Here is a 23,831-nt window from a genome sequence, read left to right as displayed (position 1 = left end):
TCCCGGTTATACCGGGACGAGGACCGGATGTACCGCTGCAGTGCAAAAAAACGCAGTAACGGTTGGAAATGTGGGTGACTATTTAAGGGAGCTTCTCCCACCTACCACTCCCACCTTTGACCTCTCTCACTCCACCATTAATGCCCTTCAAGCTCTCTTGCCCGATCTCTCTCTCTAGCCACTCAAACTTGTTGATTTGCTAGGGATTGAAGGAGGAGACCTAGATCTACACTTCCACCAAAGGATATTTGCTTCCCCCATACTTTCTTGTGTGGATTTTGTTACTCTTGGGCGTTTGAGCACCCTAGACGGTTGAGGTCACCTCGGAGCCATATTCCATTGTGGTGAAGCTTCGTGGTTTTTGTTGGGAGCCTCCAATTAAGTTGTGGAGAGAGCCCCAACCTTGTTTGTAAAGGTTCGGTCGCCGCCTTCAAGGGCACCAATAGTGGAATCACGGCATCTCGCATTGTGTGAGGGCGTGAGGAGAATACGGTGGCCCTAGTGGCTTCTTGGGGAGCATTGTGCCTCCACACCGCTCCAACGGAGATGTACTTCCTCTCAAAGGGAAGGAACTTCGGCAAGACATCCTCGTCTCCACCGTCTCCACTCTTGGTTATCTCGTGCCTTTATTTAAGCAAGCTTACTTCTTTCATATCTCTTGCTTGCTTGCGTACCTATCCTCGTTGCATCATATAGGTTGCTCACCTAGTTGCATATCTAGACAACCTACTTTGATGCAAAGTTTAAATTGTTAAAGAAAAGCTAAAAATTGTTAGTTGCCTATTCACCCCCCCCTCTAGTCAACCATATCGATCCTTTCAACCGGCACCGACCCTGCCAAGCTCAGGGGCACCCTCACCGACCGGCCTCCCGATTCATCAGGTCCGGGTCCCGCCCTCCCCGTCGCCACTTCCAGCGTGGGCGGCTGGGTCTTCGCCATGGCCGGTCTACACCACGGCTCTGAAGCAACCGACCCCGTTTCCGCAGTTCGGCAGGCCATCCAGCTCCGCGGGTCCCTACCCGGAGTACTCCGACCAGGCGCCACCCGCCTCGCTGCTTCGCACCTCTGAGCCAGCTCGACACGGCGCTCCGACCCAGACACCGCCACGGTTTGCCAAGATCGACTTCGCCACCTATGACGGCACGGAGGACCCTCTCAACTGGCTCAAGCAATGCGACCAGTTCTTTCGCGGGCAGCGCACCCTCGCATCGGAGCGTACCTGGCTCGCCTCGTATCACCTCCGCGGCGCGGCACAGACCCGGTATTACGCCCTCGAGCAGGACGAGGGCGCCATGCCCCCTTGGGAGCGCTTCCGCGAGCTCTGCCTCCTTCGCTTTGGGCCTCCGGTTCGCGGGAGCCGCCTGGCGGAGCTCGGCCGCCTTCCCTTCGCCTCCACGGTGCAGGACTACGCCGACCATTTTCAAGCCCTGGCATGCCATGCGTCGGGCGTGACAGCGCAGCAGCGGGCCGACCTCTTTGTCGGTGGACTTCTGGATCACATCCGCGTGGACGTGGAGCTTCGGGGACCCCAGGATCTCCAGTCGGCCATGTACTACGCCCGCGCTTTCGAGCGCCGCGCGGTGGCCATCCAGCAGGAATCACCATCCCGGACCGCCGGGTCGCTACCCGGGCCGGATTTCGCACAGGGTCGGCCTGCACAGGCTACTGCGGCACCCCTCGCCGTGACCGCGGCACGCCCGTTCCGCCGGCTCACCTCAGCCGAGCTACTCGAGCGTCGCCGCCAAGGGTTGTGCTTCAACTGCGATGAGCCCTACACGCACGGCCATGCTTGCCCGCGACTCTTCTACCTGGAGGTTGCAGACTACATTCCGGAGGACGCCGTCGCCACCGACCTGGCCGCCCCAGCTGTAGAGAAGGTGTTTGATGCTGGTTGATCACGTAAAGGAGTTCCGCAATCGCTTCCCCACCTTACAGCTCGAGGACGAGCAGTTTGTGCAGGCGGGGAGAAGTGTTATGGCCGGTTTAGCTAGGCCCACTAGGCAATCTTAGCCCACAAGTTATCTTAGGTTAATTCTTCTGCAAGTTATCTAGGTTATAAATATAGGCTGTAAGACTCTTTTTGGAATTAAGCAATAAGAAGATTATTATCTCTATTGCCCGGCTCCCAGAGGAGCCGGAACCCTAGCCGCCTTTAACCCTAGCCACCGCCGCCATCTTCCTCCTCTTCCGCGACGGCGCTCAACCGCCGGCGCGGCCGCTCATCGCCTCGCCCAGCTCCCTCCTTCCCCTACTGCTTACACCCCAGGCCTGGTAGGGTACAAGTTCCTACCACTAGCACATAAGCAGGATGTAATTGAAATGATGAAGCTCGCAATGTGGTGTTTGCAGATTGATTGCAAAAGAAGGCCTAAAATGTCCGAGGTAGTCAAGGTCTTGGAAGGTGCCATGAATGCAGAGAGCAACATTGATCATAATTTTGTTGCAACAAATCAAGTGTATTTCGGCGCTGATGGAAATGTGGTCTCCTCGGTTCCACCACTAGTAGAAAATGGGTCAAACGTGAACCACATTAGTGCCGGTTTGATTTTGGCCCGGTACTAATGGTACCATTAGTGCCGGTTCGAACAGATTTGCATTAATGCCGGTTCGTGTTGAACCTGTAGTACCGGTTCGTGGCACGAACCGGTACTAAAAGGGTGGTGGCAGGCTGGCGTCAGGCCGGGGCCCCACGAGCCTATTTAGTCCCGGTTTGTGGCACAAACCGGTACTAAAAGGCCAACCTTTAGTACCGGTTCGTGCCACGAACCGGCACTAAAGGGGTCTAACCTATAGTCCCGGTTGGAGTCACAAACCGGGAATATACGGCAATTTTCAAACTTGAAAAAATCATAACTAAATCATCCTAATTCAGAAAAATACATATAATATATCAAAATTTGCAGAACAAAAATATTGATCCGCTGAAACAACCAGTTTTCCGTTTCGACAATTTTTTAAAATCACAAAATTCCAAAGGGAAAATAGAGTTTTTGGGCGTTTTAGACGTTTTTTCCTGAAAGTGTGACCATGCTTTCTAACAGCTAGTACTTGTTGGGGCACACATTCAGGGGGAGTTCCGTCTAGATTTCATTGACTTATCTCTCGCAAATCGTGTTGTTGTCATCATCCACCAAAAAGGGGGAGATTGAAAGGGCATTTCTCTACTTTATGTTTTGGATGATGATGACAACCCTTTGTGGTCTAATCGTGTGCTATATGTTTCAGGTTCTCGATGCTTAGGCTTACATCGGATTGCTATTGCCTCTCGAAGGAAAAGATCGAAGACGTGTCCTCTACGCTTTTATTTTCTTTGGTCATAGAGTACCCGTACTATCAAGAGGGAATCCTCATTAGGAAGCTCTGGGGGAATCAGTTCACGTACACTTTTCTCACCCTCTCTTTGCCTTCCTCAGGTGTGTGTGAGAGAGAGAGTTTTCCTTGCCTCTTCCCCTCTTTCCTGCTCACTGTTTCTGCCCAGCGGTTGTACCGCTCTCTGGAGCGATTGTACCGCTGGGTCTTGTCGCTCACCAGCTTTGCTCGAGCGGTTGTACCGCTGCCTCTGGGCGGTGGTACCGCCACCATGCTCTGCAACAGCTGGGGCGGTGGTTCCGTCCATGCACCGCTCAAGTACCCCTCTCGCTTCTGGTTTGATGCGGTTCTTGGGCGGTAGTGGCCCGGTTGGTCCGGTCGTTCCACGATGACCGGTACCATCGGTGGTCTGAGCGGTTCTTCCGCTCAGAACTTAGCCGCCCAAGAGCTCAAGGCCATGCGGTTGTTCCGGCCAGGCACCGCCCAAGTACCGGTCAAGCTCCTGTTTTGATGCGGTGGTTGTGCGGTAGCCAGGCGGTTAGTCCGGTTATTTTTCTTAGCCGGTACTACCGCCCGCCTGTCCGGTTGTACCGCTTGGTAGGGTTCTGCAGTTACACAGTGAGTCCTGGTTGTACCGGGACGAGGACCGGATGTACCGCTGCAGTGCAAAAAAACGCAGTAACGGTTGGAAATGTGGGTGACTATTTAAGGGAGCTTCTCCCACCTACCACTCCCACCTTTGACCTCTCTCACTCCACCATTAATGCCCTTCAAGCTCTCTTGCCCGATCTCTCTCTCTAGCCACTCAAACTTGTTGATTTGCTAGGGATTGAAGGAGGAGACCTAGATCTACACTTCCACCAAAGGATATTTGCTTCCCCCATACTTTCTTGTGTGGATTTTGTTACTCTTGGGCGTTTGAGCACCCTAGACGGTTGAGGTCACCTCGGAGCCATATTCCATTATGGTGAAGCTTCGTGGTTTTTGTTGGGAGCCTCCAATTAAGTTGTGGAGAGAGCCCCAACCTTGTTTGTAAAGGTTCGGTCGCCGCCTTCAAGGGCACCAATAGTGGAATCACGGCATCTCGCATTGTGTGAGGGCGTGAGGAGAATACGGTGGCCCTAGTGGCTTCTTGGGGAGCATTGTGCCTCCACACCGCTCCAACAGAGATGTACTTCCTCTCAAAGGGAAGGAACTTCGGCAAGACATCCTCGTCTCCACCGTCTCCACTCTTGGTTATCTTGTGCCTTTATTAAAGCAAGCTTACTTGTTTCATATCTCTTGCTTGCTTGTGTACCTATCCTCGTTGCATCATATAGGTTGCTCACCTAGTTGCATATCTAGACAACCTACTTTGATGCAAAGTTTAAATTGTTAAAGAAAAGCTAAAAATTGTTAGTTGCCTATTCACCCCGCCCCCCTCTAGTCAACCATATCGATCCTTTCAACCGGCACCGACCCTGCCTAGCTCAGGGGCACCCTCACCGACCGGCCTCCCGATTCATCAGGTCCGGTTCCCGCCCTCCCCGTCGCCACTTCCAGCGTGGGCGGCTGGGTCTTCGCCATCGCCGGTCTACACCATGGCTCCGGAGCAACCGACCCCGTTTCCGCAGTTCGGCAGGCCATCCAGCTCCGCGGGTCCCTACCCGGAGTACTCCGACCAGGCGCCACCCGCCTCGCTGCTTCGCACCTCTGAGCCAGCTCGACACGGCGCTCCGACCCAGACACCGCCACGCTTTGCCCAGATCGACTTCGCCACCTATGACGGCACGGAGGACCCCCTCAACTGGCTCAACCAATGCGACCAGTTCTTTCGCGGGCAGCGCACCCTCGCATCGGAGCGTACCTGGCTCGCCTCGTATCACCTCCGCGGCGCGGCACAGACCCGGTATTACGCCCTCGAGCAGGAGGAGGGCGCCATGCCCCCTTGGGAGCGCTTCCGCGAGCTCTGCCTCCTTCGCTTTGGGCCTCCGGTTCGCGGGAGCAGCCTGGCGGAGCTCGGTCGCCTTCCCTTCGCCTCCACGGTGCAGGACTACGCCGACCATTTCCAGGCCCTGGCATGCCATGCGTCGGGTCTGACGGCGCAGCAGCGGGCCGACCTCTTTGTCGGTGGACTTCCGGATCACATCCGCGTGGACGTGGAGCTTCGGGGACCCCAGGATCTCCAGTCGGCCATGTACTACGCCCGCGCTTTCGAGCGCCGTGCGGTGGCCATCCAGCAGGAATCACCATCCCGGACCGCTGGGTCACTACCCGGGCCGGATTCCGCACAGGGTCGGCCTGCACAGGCTACTGCGGCACCCCTCGCCGTGACCGCGGCACGCCCGTTCCGCCGGCTCCCCTCAGCCGAGCTACTCGAGCGTCGCCGCCATGGGTTGTGCTTCAACTGCGACGAGCCCTACACGCCCAGCCATGCTTGCCCGCGACTCTTCTACCTGGAGGTTGCAGACTACATTCCGGAGGATGCCGTCGCCGCCGACCTGGCCGCCCCAGCTATAGAGAAGGTGTTTGACGCTGGTTGATCACATAAAGGAGTTCCGCAAGCGCTTCCCCACCTTACAGCTCGAGGACGAGCTGTTTGTGCAGGCGGGGAGAAGTGTTATGGCCGGTTTAGCTAGGCCCACCGGGCAATCTTAGCCCACAAGTTATCTTAGGTTAATTCTTCTGCAAGTTATCTAGGTTATAAATATAGGTTGTAAGACTCTTTTTGGAATTAAGCAATAAGAAGATTATTATCTCTATTGCCCGGCTCCCAGAGGAGCTGGAACCCTAGCCGCCTTTAACCCTAGCCGCCGCCGCCATCTCCCTCCTCTTCCGCAACGGCGCTCAACCGCCGGCGCGGCCGCTCATCGCCTCGCCCAGCTCCCTCCTTCCCCTACTGCTTACGCCCCAGGCCTGGTAGGGTACAAGTTCCTACCACTAGCACATAAGCAGGATGTAATTGAAATGATGAAGCTCGCAATGTGGTGTTTGCAGATTGATTGCAAAAGAAGGCCTAAAATGTCCGAGGTAGTCAAGGTCTTGGAAGGTGCCATGAATGCAGAGAGCAACATTGATCATAACTTTGTTGCAACAAATCAAGTGTATTTCGGCGCTGATGGAAATGTGGTCTCCTCGGTTCCACCACTAGTAGAAAAAGGGTCAAACGTGAAGCACATTAGTGCCGGTTTGATTTTGGCCCGGTACTAATGGTACCATTAGTGCCGGTTCGAACGGATTTGCATTAATGTCGGTTCGTGTTGAACCTTTAGTACTGGTTCGTGGCACGAACCGGTACTAAAGGGGTGGTGGCAGGCTGGCGTCAGGCCGGGGCCCCACGAGCCTCTTTAGTCCCGGTTTGTGGCACAAACCGGTACTAAAGGGCCAACCTTTAGTACCGGTTCGTGCCACGAACCGGCACTAAAGGGGTCTAACCTATAGTCCCGGTTGGAGTCACAAACCGGGACTATAGGGCAATTTTCAAACTTGAAAAAATCATAACTAAATCATCCTAATTCAGAAAAATACATATAATATATCAAAATTTGCAGAACAAAAATATTGATCCGCTGAAACAACCAGTTTTCCGTTTCGACAATTTTTTAAAATCACAAAATTCCAAAGGGAAAATAGAGTTTTTGGGCGTTTTAGACGTTTTTTCCTGAAAGTGTGACCATGCTTTCTAACAGCTAGTACTTGTTGGGGCACACATTCAGGGGGAGTTCCGTCTAGATTTCATTGACTTATCTCTCGCAAATCGTGTTGTTGTCATCATCCACCAAAAAGGGGGAGATTGAAAGGGCATTTCTCTACTTTATGTTTTGGATGATGATGACAACCCTTTGTGGTCTAATCATGTGCTATATGTTTCTGGTTCTCGATGCTTAGACTTACATCGGATTGCTATTGCCTCTCGAAGGAAAAGATCGAAGACGTGTCCTCTACGCTTTTATTTTCTTTGGTCATAGAGTACCCGTACTATCAAGAGGGAATCCTCATTAGGAAGCTCTGGGGGAATCAGTTCACGTACACTTTTCTCACCCTCTCTTTGCCTTCCTCAGGTGTGTGTGAGAGAGAGAGTTTTCCTTGCCTCTTCCCCTCTTTCCTGCTCACTGTTTCTGCCCAGCGGTTGTACCGCTCTCTAGAGCGGTTGTACCGCTAGGTCTTGTCGCTCACCAGCTTTGCTCGAGCGGTTGTACCGCTGCCTCTGGGCGGTGGTACCGCCACCATGCTCTGCAACAGCTGGGGCGGTGGTTCCGTCCATGCACCGCTCAAGTACCGCTCTCGCTTCTGGTTTGATGCGGTTCTTGGGCGGTAGTGGCCCGGTTGGTCCGGTCGTTCCACGATGACCGGTACCACCGGTGGTCCGAGCGGTTCTTCCGCTCAGAACTTAGCCGCCCAAGAGCTCAAGGCCATGCGGTTGTTCCGGCCAGGCACCGCCCAAGTACCGGTCAAGCTCCTGTTTTGATGCGGTGGTTGTGCGGTAGCCAGGCGGTTAGTCCGGTTATTTTTTCTTAGCCGGTACTACCGCCCGCCTGTCCGGTTGTACCGCTTGGTAGGATTCTGCAGTTACATCGTGAGTCCCGGTTGTACCGGGACGAGGACCGGATGTACGCTGCAGTGCAAAAAAACGCAGTAACGGTTGGAAATGTGGGTGACTATTTAAGGGAGCTTCTCCCACCTACCACTCCCACCTTTGACCTCTCTCACTCCACCATTAATGCCCTTCAAGCTCTCTTGCCCGATCTCTCTCTCTAGCCACTCAAACTTGTTGATTTGCTAGGGATTGAAGGAGGAGACCTAGATCTACACTTCCACCAAAGGATATTTGCTTCCCCCATACTTTCTTGTGTGGATTTTGTTACTCTTGGGCGTTTGAGCACCCTAGACGGTTGAGGTCACCTCGGAGCCATATTCCATTGTGGTGAAGCTTCGTGGTTTTTGTTGGGAGCCTCCAATTAAGTTGTGGAGAGAGCCCCAACCTTGTTTGTAAAGGTTCGGTCGCCGCCTTCAAGGGCACCAATAGTGGAATCACGGCATCTCGCATTGTGTGAGGGCGTGAGGAGAATACGGTGGCCCTAGTGGCTTCTTGGGGAGCATTGTGCCTCCACACCGCTCCAACGGAGATGTACTTCCTCTCAAAGGGAAGGAACTTCGGCAAGACATCCTCGTCTCCACCGTCTCCACTCTTGGTTATCTCGTGCCTTTATTTAAGCAAGCTTACTTCTTTCATATCTCTTGCTTGCTTGCGTACCTATCCTCGTTGCATCATATAGGTTGCTCACCTAGTTGCATATCTAGACAACCTACTTTGATGCAAAGTTTAAATTGTTAAAGAAAAGCTAAAAATTGTTAGTTGCCTATTCACCCCCCCCCCCCTCTAGTCAACCATATCGATCCTTTCAACCGGCACCGACCCTGCCAAGCTCAGGGGCACCCTCACCGACCGGCCTCCCGATTCATCAGGTCCGGGTCCCGCCCTCCCCGTCGCCACTTCCAGCGTGGGCGGCTGGGTCTTCGCCATGGCCGGTCTACACCACGGCTCTGAAGCAACCGACCCCGTTTCCGCAGTTCGGCAGGCCATCCAGCTCCTGATGCGGCGGGGTGACTGGAAGAGATGCGCAGCTAGGGCAGAGTGGTGGCCTGCCACAATAAGCGCAGGGGCGAGACCAGAAGCCACCACCGGAGCGCCGCCAAGAAGTGTGATGGGGCGGGGAAGGAAGGGAAGGGATATCTTTTTTGTTTTCTTTTTGAGGGAAGTGGCGCGGCTTGCTCTCTCTCTCTCTGAACTGAACTGAACTGAACTGAACTGGTATTAATCAGGTTCAAACTGCCATGTTTTGATGTGTTGACATGGCAATATATTTTACAGATTCCTAGTACCCCCTCCAGTTTTATATACAAGGCCACAAACTCATTTACAGGTACCAAGGTAAAAATCAATCCTATGTTTAAGTCAATGTTGCAAACTAGCTTGTCATCTTGTTTGTCGTGTTAATTAATGTGGTTTTCTCTCTCACACGCATAACAAGCCAACCCTCTCACTCCTCGTTGGTTGATTAATGTTGGCAATGCAAGCTAACATTCTCACTCCCGCATGCACACAAGGGATATTATTGTCCTCGGGTACTAGTAGGCAAACGCCATCAATTTTGCCTCGATTAATGTTAGTGGCCTTGTATAGTTGCAAATTGTAATTTTGATAGTGGCCTTGTATACGAAAATGGAGGGAGTATTATTAATTTTCATATGGTTCAAGCTAGGGATTAAATTTGTAACACCAACCTGCTGCCATCTGTCCTGTTGTCCCTTATGCATGCTTGTGCAGAGCTTTGCAAGGTCAGAGACTGCATATTATTATCTGGATTCTGGAACTGTAGAGCGTCTTGCAGACATCCCCTGACAATAAAATTTCAGAGACAAGAACTGGTTAGGTTAGCTTCAATAGACTCTTTTTTATAGAGCTTATCATTGTCATTGATTGACCAGCATGAGTCCAACACTAATGGGATAGAAAAAAAGACCTCAGCTGACAATATTGCTCGATTTCCTCGGAGAAGCGGAAAATAAGGCTCGAACCAATCTTGAACCGTCACAAGAAAAAAACTGTAAAATGCTACATATATATGGGATTCCGTTGCTCCTTTTCACCACTACTGGTAACTAACAGTGTTGGCAGTTGGCGGGGCAAATTATTTGTTTTTTCAGTGCTCGGTTGAGGATTTTGGTGCATTTTCAATTCAAAGATTTAAGACTTTTTGAGCTTGCCAAGCTGTGTGCTCTGTCTGGAGCTACAAGAACAATGGATGAATGGAAGGAACAGACCTGCAAAGTAGTAGTTGGAAGGTGTACAGGGCAGGAGGTAGCTGCCGTTCCTATCCTGTGACACTGGCAGCCACAATCTCTTCCCAAGGCTATCCTTTTGGAGGATACTTCTCAGTCTTGAGAAAGAGACTTGTGGGAAAGTAACCTGAGAGAATTTCCGAAAGGTATGCAGGTATTTTTTATTGTGAAGTACCCAGATTTGTTCAGTAGCCAGTAGCCACACACACACAAACACATACATATCTATCATTTATCATTTTCTCCCCATCAGGTTCTTCTAAAGCTAACACCACCCCAGCCTTTAATTAAACAACAATAGATAAACCCTCCTGGATGTCCTATCATCTACCTCCAGACAGACCTGTAATGCTATTTGCCATTGACGGAGGCACTTCATCAAGAACCTGATTGACATCTGTAATGTTGAGATATTCAGGAGAGAACTCGGGCAAGGGTAAGTCTCCATCGAGGTACCGCATAACAAGGCGCATACTGGGTCTTGCCACAGGTAAAGGATGCGAACACAACAGTCCCAGCTTGAGCACCAGCTCCGCCTCATCAGCAGCATATTCGTCCAGTCTTGGATCAACGGTGTCGAGGATCGAGCAGGAGCCGCTCGCCCATGTGTCGCGCACCCACTGGACAAGCACCAGCAGCTCGCCGCGGGCGTTGAACCCCACCGGACGCCTACCACAAGCCACCTCTAGCACAAAGGCACCAAAGGCAAACACATCTGTGGCCTTGGTCGCCTTGCCAAACCTCGTTAGCTCAGGGGCGAGGTAGCCCCTCGTGCCGGCCATGTGGGTGGTGTGCGCATCGGCACCATGGTCATGCAGCCTGGCAAGGCCGAAGTCACCCAGCCGACCGTTCATCTCTGCGTCGAGGAGGACGTTGCTGGCCTTGACGTCACGGTGTATGATGACCTGCTCCCAGTCCTCATGGAGGTACAGAAGCCCAGACGTGACGCCTTTGATGATGTGAAGCCTCTGAGACCAGGAGAGCATCATGTGCCTAGTATGGGCATGCAGGTAGCTATCCAGGCTGCCGTTGGGCATGTACTCGTAGACGAGGAGAAGCTCGACCTTGTGCCGGCAATAGCCGATCAGACGGACAAGGTTTCGGTGTCGTAGGCGACCAAGGATGATGACCTCAGCTGTGAATTCAGTCAACCCCTGCTTCGACTCCGAGGAGACCCGCTTCACTGCGATGTCCATGCCAGAGTTGCCAAGGACTCCTCTATAGACTTGCCCAAAGCCGCCTTTCCCAAGGAGTTGATTGTCGTCGAAGCCATTTGTTGCTTGGCGGAGGTCCTTGTACGCGAAGCGGTGGGGCCCAAGCTCAGCCTCCCAGTCTTCATTCCTCTCTGACATCCTCTTCTTGCACCACCACCATCGAAACAGAAGGCAAGTTGTTATACCTGCAAGTATGGCAAGTGAAGATATAGTTGCGGGCACCCATTTGACGACTTTTTTCTTGTCATGGGCTTCTTGTCTGGAACTATCTTGTACTTGTTTTAATGGCGGCAGCAGCAGCGATAAGTCAAGTGGTTTGGCCGGTCCATACAGGTTAAAGCTCCACCCAAAAATTTGTTGGGAGGCACACCAATCACCGCTGGAGGCAGAGAAACCGACGTATGCTGTGGTTGGAACCCCTGCCTTTGATTTGGTGTCATTCTTCAGGACCTTTGCAAGATCCATGGGGTAGTAAGACAATAGCGGTGAAGAGGGCTTATTCATGGGGACAGGAGCAAGCGTGACGTTGAGCTGCATCTCATAGTAGTCCACCCAAACCTGCATTGGCTTTCCACTAGAAAGTCTCAGTGGATTGAAGAAGTGGAAGTCCTTCTCGACATTGTCGCTGTAATACCCTGCGGTTGAAGAGGCGGCGGACGTTAGGTTGTTGAGATCAATCCCGACATGGTTGTTGTCTATATCTCTGAACTCCCAGTTGGCTACGGTGTCAAGCTCGATGGCGAAGAAACGGTTTGCAAGTGTGCCACCGTCGTCGTCCTGATTGACAAGTCCCAAGTATTGCCCATCTGTCCAGGTACCAGACAGCGGGGCCAAGGAGATGAAAAATGCCATCCCGTCGCCGGAAGTGTCAGAGTCACTGGGCGTGATGGAGAACACGAAAGTGGCCGAGAAGCTCATGGACACGCCATGGGAATTGACAAACGGAAGAGCTTCTGGATGGAAACCATGCCCCTGGGTGAAGGAGCTGTCGCCGCAGCTGCTGCTCGTTAGAGAGAGGACGCCGTGTTTTGAGATGGAAGCCTCACCGTCGAGGTGGAGCTTGCTGCGGGCGAACCCATTGTATATGAACTCCGTGACGCCATCAACACCATCATGGCAAGAGACGATCAAGAGGACGCACAACCAGATCAGACCTGGCATGGTGCTATATGCTGGTTTTCAGAGCGGAGTTTCTTTCTTTCTCCCTTTGGTTGTGTGGAAGTAGTTGGAGGAGCAGGGTAAGTATTAATACGACTCACTGGCCAACAGGAGTCAGTGGTGTAGTCTTCGCCACTACATTTCCCATACATGTCGATTTCAGTTTGAACGAGTCCTTGATGGAGCCATAGACTTGTCTACGGCCTAGTGACCCGTCAAAACAGCCAAACAGAATTATTGCCTTCCACCCAATTTCCCATTTTAACATTTTTCTGCAAAGCTAACAAATTGATAGTTTTATTTAGAGAGGTAAAAAATCACCACAGTCTCTATGAGAGCATTCAGATTTGAGATCGCGATATTACCGAGATGCTCCCAGCCTTCCACGCAGCTGCCGCCGCAAACAGTCAAGCTTTTGTTCCAGATCATGACCAATAATATGTGTTGCTGCTTCCAGAAGTGCCCTAGAGAAACCAAGATGTGTGGATTACATTATTCCCATATTGGCCATGGAACCGAGATAACGAGGCTTTGGCTGAGTTTCTTGGCTGCATGCGTACCACAAGGTTAGGTTACAGCATGCATGATAGGCTAGTCAAGGGACGGTTGTCACAAAAATCCATATTGGCCAGAGAACACAAAATGACGAGGCTCTGGACATCCTTCTCTGTTGCACGGGAATCACAGAACCATGGTGAATAAGACATTTTGGTCAGTCAAGACGCTGAGTTCCAAGCAGCTGCAGTATTTTGTCCAGTTTCTCCCTTGAACACAAAATATGTTGTTATTGTAGTTGAAACTAATAGCATGTTCAAATTTTCACACGTGCAAAGAAAGCAGAGGAATGCACCATACGAAAGAAAGTTGGGACCTCAAGGGACTAATAAACACCAAACGTTTAGTATCAACCAGCAGTGCAATTTCTACTAACACTAATCTAGTAAGTTCGGAAAGGCAGGAAGTTCCTTTATCAGTCTATAAGCTCCCTTTGTTGCTTCACAGTTCCTACATAATAATCCAGTTTTATCTGGATTGGCCATCATGCAGATCTAACTAAATTTCTTCTTTTGAGAAAAGGGCAGGAAATGGACTTTACATACACTTCCGTAACAATAGAACTTCTGTTTCAGAAATTTGACACATTTTGTGGGGACTGCTAAAAAATTCAGAGTTCTTTGAATAATTTTTATCTTCACAATGAGAGTCCTACTATTAAATAGTGACCAGAGGGAGAAGAGATAGTGATGTACATCGAATTCTTATATGTCTAAAAAGATGGAAAATACAGCTTTGAACTGCTCAACCTGTATAATATTGAATCAATATCCTACAAGTTGGATGCTTACAGCTATGGCATGCTTGTGTTGGGAATGGTGAGTAGGATGAGGAACCTAGATGACGGATCGATGGTTTGAGAACCAAAATGAGCATATGAGAAGGTAACCGCGTAGGGTGAAAGAACTGGAGCTGATAAAGGAGCTTGATAAGTCCAATGATACCTCCGAAGCCATTTGCTAAATTCACATGCGGGACGACGAACCGAAGTTAGAGAATGTACAACTATGCAGTGCAGGCACTGGGCCACTCTTAGAATTTGAAGCCAAGTTGATATCACATTTAGTTTTCTACTACTCAATTAGCGTTTGTGTTGTAAGATGAACCATCTACGAATATAATGTGATGAATCACATCCACATCAGATAATCAACGAACATAAGGATCCTTGGACAAGTGGATCTATGGTCGACATGACAATACTGCTCCTCCACTAGAATGGAAGGTAAGATCCAAAATTATTATTAACATAGCTCAGGGTCTCGCTTATCTTCATGAGGACCGCATGCAGAGGCTTGCTCATTTGGATGTCAAACCACAAAATATCCTCATGGATGACAACTTCAATGCCAAACTTTCTGATTTTGGTCTATGTAAGCTCATTGATAGGGAAATAAGCCAAGTGGTTACTAGAATGAGAGGCACACCTGGATATTTAGCTGATGATGAAGCTCGCGATGTGGTGTTTGCAGATTGATTGCAAAAGAAGGCCTAAAATGTCTGAGGTAGTCACGGTTTTGGAAGGTACCATGAATGCAGAGAGCAATATAGATCATAACTTTGTTGCAACAAACCAAGTGAATTTTGGCATTGTTGCAAATGTGACCTCTTCGGCTGCACCTCTAGCCTCACATCTATCAGGCCCCAGGTGAAATGAGACAATCCTGACAAGACATGCAATTAGATTATGAGCAGTACAGGAGATTTGCCTATGTAAAGCAAATGATATGTTTGTTGTATACTTGTATCTTCTCAAATTACTACAATCTGATGGCCCTTGTCTCGAGTTAATTTTACCTGCAAAATACTTGTAGTTCTACAGCAGCTGGACTGAACTTATTCATCGGAATGTTCAGTTTCTCTATGTAATGCAGGTCTGTTTGTAGATCAACTAATGTAGGTCTGTTTCTAGTCAGTGTGATAGAAATTAACAGCATGTTCTAAAATGCTAGAAACAGCTGGACTGAATTTGTTCACTAGAATGTTCAGTTTCTCCATGTAATGCAGGTCTGTTTTCAGATCAACTGTCGCAGGTATATTACTAGTCATTGTAATTGGAATCAACAACATGTTCCAAAATGCTCCTAGGCCCCAACAAAGCAGAGGAAATGGACAGAACGAAAGAAATATCTTGACTAACTAACACGGAAAACCACCGAAACAAAGCGGAGGGAAAACCACCGAAAGAATGGCTGGTGACACAGATGTTTTTCCACTTTATAAAGCTGTTTTTATTAACTCAAAATGTAGCATCAAGCGAATATAAAGTATGACGAGCAACACTCAGCCTCTGCATAACTAAAGATGTACACAACCAAGTACTAACAAACTGATAAAAGATAAAAAAAAGCCGACATATCGGCAACAATAAAATCATATAAGACCGACACTATGCCTACGTCGAAGGGGGTGGTGGACCATTCCGAAGATTATGCTGCCACCCATGTTGGGTATAAACCTCCCTGGCCACCCGCTCCAACCGTATACACTTTGCCTTGAACGGTGGTTGGTACTCCGTTCAATATAGCGTAGACCATGTATGAAGCGAGTGCGTACAGCGAAAAATATTCATCGATAGTATATTTCACTTAATAAAGCATGAACTACATCACAACGTGTTAGCATTGAGATAGAAACCACGACTGAGAGAACCTGTCATTAGTACCATACAGCTGAGTTGCCGGCCATCTCAAAATAACAAAAATCAGGAGCTAACAAACGAAAGCTATATTATATGTCCTCTACCACTACAGTAAGTTATATGGCCGGCTTGAGGACGGCAGTTGACCATTGAATGTTTCCACCACGCAAATTAACAAGTGTTGGAGAACTACGCACTGATGTTGCTGATCTCTGTTCCTCTAATTAGTTGTTATCCATAATTTCATCCCCAGACATGTCCTAATACATACTCAGATGAAAGAGAATTTATTCAGTTGTGCTTCGGCTAACAATGCGTGCAAACCGTACAACACAAATGGCAGCTGCGGCCACCTCCCCTCTAACTCCCCATCACCTGCCCCCGGTTCTCCTCTGCATCCTGCTCCTCCTGCCAGCCGCTGCCGCCCAGACGACACTGAAGATCACCAACATGTGCCCCTACACCGTGTGGCCAGCCGCCACGCCGGTGGGTGGTGGCAAGCGGCTGGACCCAGGGACGACATGGACCTTCGACGTGCCTGATAACACCAAAGGAGGGCAAGTATGGGCACGCACGGGCTGTTCATTTGACATCAATGACAAGGGGTCGTGCCAGACAGGCGACTGTGATGGCGTGCTCACCTGCAATGGCCGTGGTAAGCAACCCTTCACGCTTGCAGAGTTCTCGCTCAACCAGTTTGAGCACAACAGCTTATTCTACATCTCCCTCGACAACGGCTTCAACGTGCCCATGGAGTTCCTGCCAGTGCAGGTCAAGGGGGAACAAAGAAGGTGCAAGGGAACACGCTGCGGGGTAGACATCACGTCGCAGTGCCCGAGCGAGCTCAAGGTGCCGGGAGGCTGCAACAGCACATGTCCAGTGGTATCCAAATTGCCTTGCAAGTACACAGACTTCTTTGTGCAGATGTGCCCGGAGGCAATCATCGACTCAAGTGATTCTCCCTCAGTGATTGTATTCAGCTGCCCATGGGGAACCACATACCAGATCAACTTCTGCCCATCGATCAATCAAACGCCTTCAGCTGCAAGTCCTCCTCCTTCATCAAAACCTCCAAGTCCTCCAGACACAGCTCCTTTTGGGTCATCAAAAGGGCGCACTGTTGTTGTGATTGCAGGTGCCATAATCAGTTTCATTTTAACTGTCACCTCCATCCTTTTTGTCGTACATAGAAGAAGAAGAAGAAGACGCAGACACCATGAGATGGAGGAGGACGAGGCAGAGTTGGGTAAGCTACAAGTAACACCAATGAGGTTCACGTTTCAACAGTTAGAAGTGGCAACTGAACAATTCAAAGACAAGCTTGGGGAAGGAGGATTTGGGTCTGTTTTCGAGGGACAGCTTGGCGAGGAAAGGATTGCAGTAAAACGTTTGGACCAAGCTGGTCAGGGAAAGAGAGAATTCTTAGCAGAGGTTCACACAATTGGCAGCATTCATCATATTAATCTGGTGAGATTGCTTGGTTTCTGTGCAGAGAAATCACATAGGCTCTTGGTTTATGAGTATATGCCAAAAGGATCCTTGGACAAGTGGATCTATTGTCGACATGACAATACTGCTCCTCCGTTAGAATGGAGGGTACGGCGCAAGATTATCATTAACATAGCAAAGGGTCTTACTTATCTTCATGAGGACTGCATGAAGAGAATTGCTCATTTGGATGTCAAACCACAAAATATCCTCATAGATGATGACTTCAATGCTAAACTTTCTGATTTCGGTCTATGTAAGCTCATTGATAGGGATATGAGCAAGGTGGTTACTAGAATGAGAGGTACACCTGGATATTTAGCTCCTGAATGGTTGACATCACAAATCACGGAGAAGGCTGATGTTTATAGCTTTGGCATTGTGGTCATGGAAATCGCGAGTGGAAGAAAAAACCTTGACACTTCTCGGTCTGAAAAGAGCATCCATCTTATTACCCTATTGGAAGAAAAGGTGAAGAACGGTCATTTGGTAGATTTGGTTGACAGGAACAGTAATGACATGCAAGCACATGAGCAAGATGTAATTCAGATGATGAAGCTCGCGATGTGGTGTTTGCAGATTGACTGCAAAAGAAGGCCTAAAATGTCGGATGTAGTCAAGGTCTTGGAAGGTACCATGGATGCAGAGAGCAATATAGATCATAACTTTGTTGCAACAAACCAAGTGAATTTTTGTATTGCTGGAAATGCAACACCTTCGGCTCCACCTCTAGCCTCAGATCTATCGGGCCCGAGGTGAAATGATACAGTCCAGACAAGATAGACATTTAGACTATCAAAAGGAAATGTTCTGAAAACAAAATGCATCTCGTTCTATCGAATCAAATTAATACAATCTAAAGCCGCTTATCTGTTGATTTTCTCTGACAAATATTTCAGTATTGCAGACCATGTTAACAACAGCTGGGCTAAATGTATTCATCAATTTGTTCAGATTCTCTATGTAATTCGAATATGTTTTCTAGCCACTGTTTTTGAAATCAATAGCATGTTTTCTAGCCACTGTCCTTTAATAAGGAAGAGAAATTGGCAGAGTGAAGGAAATTTGGGAGTGCGGATTAACTAGCACTGGGATCAGTTATAAATCTCGAGTGCTTTTAGGTCCTCCCAGTATTCACTGTGTTTTTTGTTAGTAATGTTCACTGTACGTGGCATTTAATGTTTCAACTCAATCAGCATTCTGATAATAACAAAGTGTATGGCATCATCATAAATAAGGTTCAGTAGTCTGCAGCGTCGCATGTTTGTACCTTCATGCTCATGGAAAGATCAACAATGCATTGCCCCGTGTCGCTTGCATTTGACTGAATTATCTCTGCTATCTGTGACCATGTAATGGTATTGCCATGACAAGAGACTTCAAAACAGTTTGATACTGTATTTAATAACAATGGTCAGAAGGTGGATAAGAAGCTGCTGCTTACCATGCAGTGCCGATGCCACTCGTTTGGCATCAGTAAGGACCGACGTCTAAGTATAGGTGCCTTACGAAATTTCTTTAGTAAGCTGTTGATCGCCATCTCGTTGCCGGTTGCTGAAGCGAATGGCAGGAGGATCCCAGATTGTACTTAATTAGGCACAGATGATCCAAAAAACTGTATCGGGACTTCGGGAGAGAGAGGCGCAGCTAGGGCAGAGTGCCGGCCTGCCACAGGAAGCGCACGACGGCACGGGCGACCAGGAGCCGCCGGCAAGTGTGGCGTGGCGGCGGAGGAAAGGGGATGGCCCTGCTGATTTTCTCTCTGGTCGGTCTGGGCCTCGAACTGATACGTCAATATGGGTCATGTTATTGGGCCTTTCGAAGATGCCTTAGGCTTTCGGTTGACTGAATGGCTGCACTCTTCCTTGAGGAGGTAGCTGTGGCACAGCTTGTTCTGCTCTCTGAACTGAACTGGTACAATTAGGATGAATCATGTTTTGATGTGTCGACATGGCAATATATTTTACAGGATCATATGATAATTAATGGCCGTACTATTCAAGCTAGGGATTACAAAAGTTTGAAAAACAAACCTGCTGCGATTTGTGCCGTCGTTCCTTGTGCTTGTGCAGAGCTTTGCAAGGCCAGAGACTGCTTGTTATCTGGATTCTGGAACTGCATTTGAAGACCAATTTACTGAGCCTGAAAGCGATGGAGGAAGCTGAAACGAAAAGCAAACGCATAAAGATTAGTTGACCACCTAAGTCAAGTGGGCAACAACATAGCACAGGACCCTCGATGTAGTATCCAGTGATGCACGCACCCAGGTGTCCCCATGCTCCTCATTCAAATAATCAAACAGAGTCCGAAAAGATTTTACACCATCAACACAAACAATTTCATACTTAAAATCTTGATATAATTTTAAATACAATTTGTTTTATGTATGTAATCAAAACCAACGTGTACCACTTTGCCATGCTCGTCGTGCTACTCCGGCTCCTCGTCGTCCTCGATTTCGAACTCCTCAAAGAGGTGCTCCCACCGTGTATTGTTGATGCAAATGAGCAGCGCTCGCAGTCCATGGTGTGGGTGCTCAATGCAAATGCAGGAAAATAATATGGTTCACTTTTGTTGATGCGATGGCGTTGAATTTCGAAGGCAACAATAAGCAGCTATCGGAGATGGCAGTCGTAGCCGTTGTGGGGGAAAGGGGTGCAGCTAGGGAAGAGCGGCCGTCTGTCATAGGAGCGGCAGGACGATCAAAGCCATTGGAACTTGGGAGATGGTCCACACAAGCTTCTCTTTTATCTGTGTGTTGGCTGACTATATCTACTGAAAACCTATAAGCCTTCATACGGTACTTGGCCATGTGTCTGCCTTCAGTGATCTGAGTGTGTGTTATAATATTGCAAGTCACGGAACTATGTACCATGTTTTCTTGTGAATGTTGTCCAAAATCCAAACATATAATGTGTTCCAAGACTCCATCCTTAAGGTGTACCATTGCGGAAAAAAGGTGTGTACTGTCGGCTTTGGTTTGGAAGGCCAGCTTCAGCTTCGTTCCGGTCGGCCGCATCTGTTTGGTGTGTCCTGGTTGAGGGTGGGGCTCGGATGCCGTGGCGGCGGCCTGGTTGGTGGTAACCGGGGTGCTCATGGGCATGTTGACCGGGGTGATTCGTTCACCCAATCCGGTGACGATGAGTGTTGGCCGGGGTGAAAACCCGTTCTGCTTTGCCAGGCCGATGGCGGCGGCGTTCTTTCGTCGTCCCCTTCTTGAAGGCATCGTCACGGCATCTCATTTGTCGTCGGAGTGCTCCGGGGGAAACTCTAATCCTTGGATTGCGGTGGTGACACAATGGTGTTGTTTCCTTGCTGAAGGCGCCGCTTTGGAGCTTATTGTTCGTCTTACACGGCTTCTCCTCTTTGCGGTGGCCCGCCCACGGTTGAGGGCCCCGACATCTTCGTAGTAGTGCTTATTGTATTCATCTGATGTTGGCTAGGATTTTGTTGGGGTAGTGTTGCTGTTATCAGCGTCCTTCTATCTAGCCTTGGGTGGGTGTGGTGTGGTGTGTGTTTGTATCAGTAGGAGTCGGTTGTTCGGTGATGCTTTATCTATAAAGCGGGGAAAACCCTTTTTCGTAACTGTCACGAAAGATTCTGAAGATAAATGCACAGAGGAGAATTAGATAGGAAAAATGTATGCGAGATACAATGGGCTAATGGCAAGAACCAGATGATGCCTCGTGTCCTGGTTGGTTTGCCATTATCCTAGCTCCTGATGGCACTTGTGTCTGTGCAGCCCATCTAAAGAAGCATGTCATTGTTTTCAGTTGTCCTATAATTTCTGCACTTTTAACAGAGCAGACAAGCACTTGTTTTTCAGTGGGGCTTGCTAAGATGGATGTATAATGATGATATGATTAAGAAAAAGGGTTCCCCGCTTTATATTATAAAGCAACAACGCAACATCAAGAGCACCGATACAAACACACGCCAACACCGCACTCAACACACACACCCAAGGCAAGATACAAAGGTGCTGGGCACCGACACACCACCCCAACGACTACTAAGCACACTACAAATGAGCAAAGAAGAACCGCTTTGAGCCGACGGAGACCGCCACAAGAGCGATCCATCGAGGAGGGCGAGACGGCCAATGTCGGAGCGGGGACTCCAAAACGGTGCCTCCAAGAAGGGCACGATTACGGAAGCCGCCACCGTCCGATCCCGTGGATCAAGTTTTCACCCGGAGCAACACGAAGGGAGTAAGAGCATTGCGATGATGCCTGCAAGGAGGAAACGACGATCGTGTCCGCCACCGCCGTTGGCCAGTCCAAAGACTGGGCAGGTGATGTACCCCGTTGCTCCGACCCCTTCGATGCAACCCCGCTCCACCAACCACCTGCATCCATGCCACCCAAGCGGCCATGTCTGCTCGCCCACTCCCGAGGCGCGCAATCTGCCCAGGACCAACACGTCTCCCACCGCCAGGGCCGCCGCCCTGCACCCAGACCACCCCGAGACCATCAAAGGAGACGGCTTTGGACAGCTGCGCCAACCCCGACCACAGTCGGAACCAGCCGCGACCGTCCCGCCTCAAGCATCGCCAAGAAAGCGACCAGAAAGCACCATGTCGGGGAAGGGGGAAGGGAAGGAGCGGCACACGGCCACGACGGGCACCCCCTGTGCCGGCGACGGGCGGCTCAACCATGTCGGAGCCCCCATACCTCCTACCGGCCTCCCCCCCCCCCCCCCCCCCCCCCGAAGCACCTGCTTCGCCCAACACGGGTACTAGCGCAAACCGGCGAGAGACCCCCAACAGCCGCCCGTCCGCCGAAGGAGGGTAGATCCGCCGCCCCCGTCGCCAAGGATGGACCCAAGGGAAGCCCGCCCCGCGCCGCACGTTGTCGTCCAGATGCTGGGGAAAAGGAGCTGGCAAGAGTCCGGAACGCGCACACACCACCGCCGCCGCGACCACGCCACCAGCACTGCCAGACGAACCAGGGCAGCACCGGTCGCCCGTGGCCCCTGCTGGCCTCAGCCCTCGCCGCCAGACAGGCCACCGGCAGCAGATCCGGCCGGATCTGACTGGGCCATCGCACGCGAAACCACCCAGAGAAGAATCCCCCATCACCACCTTGGACCGCTTCACCAGCAGCCGCTGCGCCGCCTCCAAGCCGCAGGGAGAGGCCGCGCCTCCGCCGGACGGCGCCACCATCCCCACGTGTGCCCGCTGCCGCACCAATGAGCCTCGCCGTAGCCCAGCGTCTCCGGCGGCCAACCGTACCGCAACGGCTAGGGGATCCGCGAGGAGGGGAAAGGAGCGGCCCCGCCGCCGCCTACGCCGGCCGGGCTTTGCCCGGTGGCGCCTCTAGGCGGCGAGGGAGAGGGGGCCGGAGGGGAGGGTGTGGGTGGCGGCTGCGACAGGATCCCCCGTCCGCTCGCGGGAGTGGCTCAGGGGATAAGGTTCGAGGCACTTCATGATATGATTCAACTTCAAGGTATTGTTCTGAGAGATATGCATACGAGAATCAATCTTGTTAATCATTTCTTCGCAAGGTATTGTTCTTAATTCTTTTTCTTCATATTTGATGATGGTTAATAAAGTTAGAAATACACTCCAAAACTCTCTCCTTGGGGAAGCCCCTCCATGGACAGGCGGCTGCTACTCGTGCTCGCAGGAGAAGCAGGAAACGAACGGAACTTTTTTTTGCGAAAAAGGAAACAAACGGTACTGGATGACCAGGCAAAAAAAAACTAACACCGAAGTAACAACTAACTGTCCCAAGCACCCATATTTTTTGCTACTAAAGAGTAAAGACCCATATTTCGGCCCCATTCAAAAATATGGCGCTAACACCAACCGTCGTTCGGTGAAGTTTCATTGCCCACGCGCCCATGCCGGACGATTCCAGCCGACGGCCACCCCAAGCCCTGCCGCTCAAGGCCGTCCGCCCCTACCCACACCACGCTCGCCACGCCGCCCGGTACAGCCAATTCTAGCCGTCCCCAAGACACACCGCGCTCGGCACGCCACCACCTGGTCCTGCCAATTCAGTCCGTCCCCAAGCCACACCGCCGCTCACCGAGCTTGATTCGAATCCGGGCAATGCGCCAAGACCCCAGCCGAGCCGGGCCGCATCGCCACAAATTTTAGTTTGCCTTGAATATGAGTCGAATTGGCATATTCTTTCATTCATGGGTATGAGAAAAGGTTACGCAACAAAGTAGAAAAGGAATTGGCTACCCAAATATTTTCTCTCCTCTATCCATAATGGATTTGGATGCACAAAATTTGTGTGTGCTATTGGAGATTCTCTAACGATGGCCGATGAGTACATCACAACTTGTTATACCATCGAGAGTAGAAACCACGACTGAGAGAACTTGTCAGTAGTACCATATAGCTGAGTTGCCGGCCATCTCAACAGATATACAACAAATCTGGAGTTAACAAACGAAAGCTATGTTCGCACTACAGTAAGGTAAGTTATATGGCCGGGTGACTTGACTGGTAGTGGCGGACGGCAGTTGACCATTGAACGTTTCCAGCACGCATTAACAAGTGTTTAGACAACTGCGTCCTGATGTTGTTGATCTCGGTTCCTCTTAGTTCTTATCCATAATTTCATCCCCAGAAATGTCCTATTACATACTCAGACGAAAGAGAATTTATTCAGTTGTGCTTCAGCTAGCA

At 50.2% G+C, this 23,831-nt stretch overlaps 4 protein-coding genes and 1 pseudogene across 4 annotated transcripts in view; 4 read left to right on the top strand and 1 right to left on the bottom strand.

Moving 5' to 3' along the window:
* The window catches only part of LOC147977654 (G-type lectin S-receptor-like serine/threonine-protein kinase SD2-5), a 75,480-nt gene extending 60,769 nt beyond the window's left edge, over positions 1-14,711 (top strand). Inside the window, exon 2 of the mRNA XM_087545858.1 lies at positions 14,565-14,711. Within this exon, the coding sequence (XP_087401984.1) occupies positions 14,565-14,711 (147 nt within the window). The remainder of the gene's footprint in view (positions 1-14,564) is intronic.
* Positions 1,265-1,896, top strand: LOC147977656 (uncharacterized). Its single transcript, XM_087545861.1, has one exon. The coding sequence runs from the start codon at positions 1,294-1,296 to the stop codon at positions 1,894-1,896; it is 603 nt and encodes a 200-aa protein (XP_087401987.1). The 5' UTR covers positions 1,265-1,293.
* Positions 5,230-6,434, top strand: LOC147977655 (uncharacterized). Its single transcript, XM_087545859.1, has one exon. The coding sequence runs from the start codon at positions 5,230-5,232 to the stop codon at positions 5,830-5,832; it is 603 nt and encodes a 200-aa protein (XP_087401985.1). The 3' UTR covers positions 5,833-6,434.
* LOC125542319 (L-type lectin-domain containing receptor kinase SIT2 pseudogene) lies at positions 10,378-12,594 on the bottom strand (annotated as a pseudogene).
* A 1,301-nt stretch (positions 14,712-16,012) lies between the features above and the next one.
* Positions 16,013-17,947, top strand: LOC125546445 (G-type lectin S-receptor-like serine/threonine-protein kinase SD2-5). The gene has a single exon (XM_087516419.1). It carries the CDS (start codon positions 16,013-16,015, stop codon positions 17,945-17,947), a length of 1,935 nt encoding a protein of 644 aa, XP_087372545.1.
* Positions 17,948-23,831: the final 5,884 nt, after the last annotated feature.

The sequence above is a fragment of the Triticum urartu genome, chromosome 3A (assembly GCF_056163025.1).
Source record: "Triticum urartu cultivar PI428250 chromosome 3A, HENAU_Tu73, whole genome shotgun sequence".
NCBI lineage: Eukaryota > Viridiplantae > Streptophyta > Magnoliopsida > Poales > Poaceae > Triticum > Triticum urartu.
The sequence above is the reverse complement of the archived record's forward strand: the minus strand, read 5'-3'. Positions and strand labels throughout refer to the sequence as shown.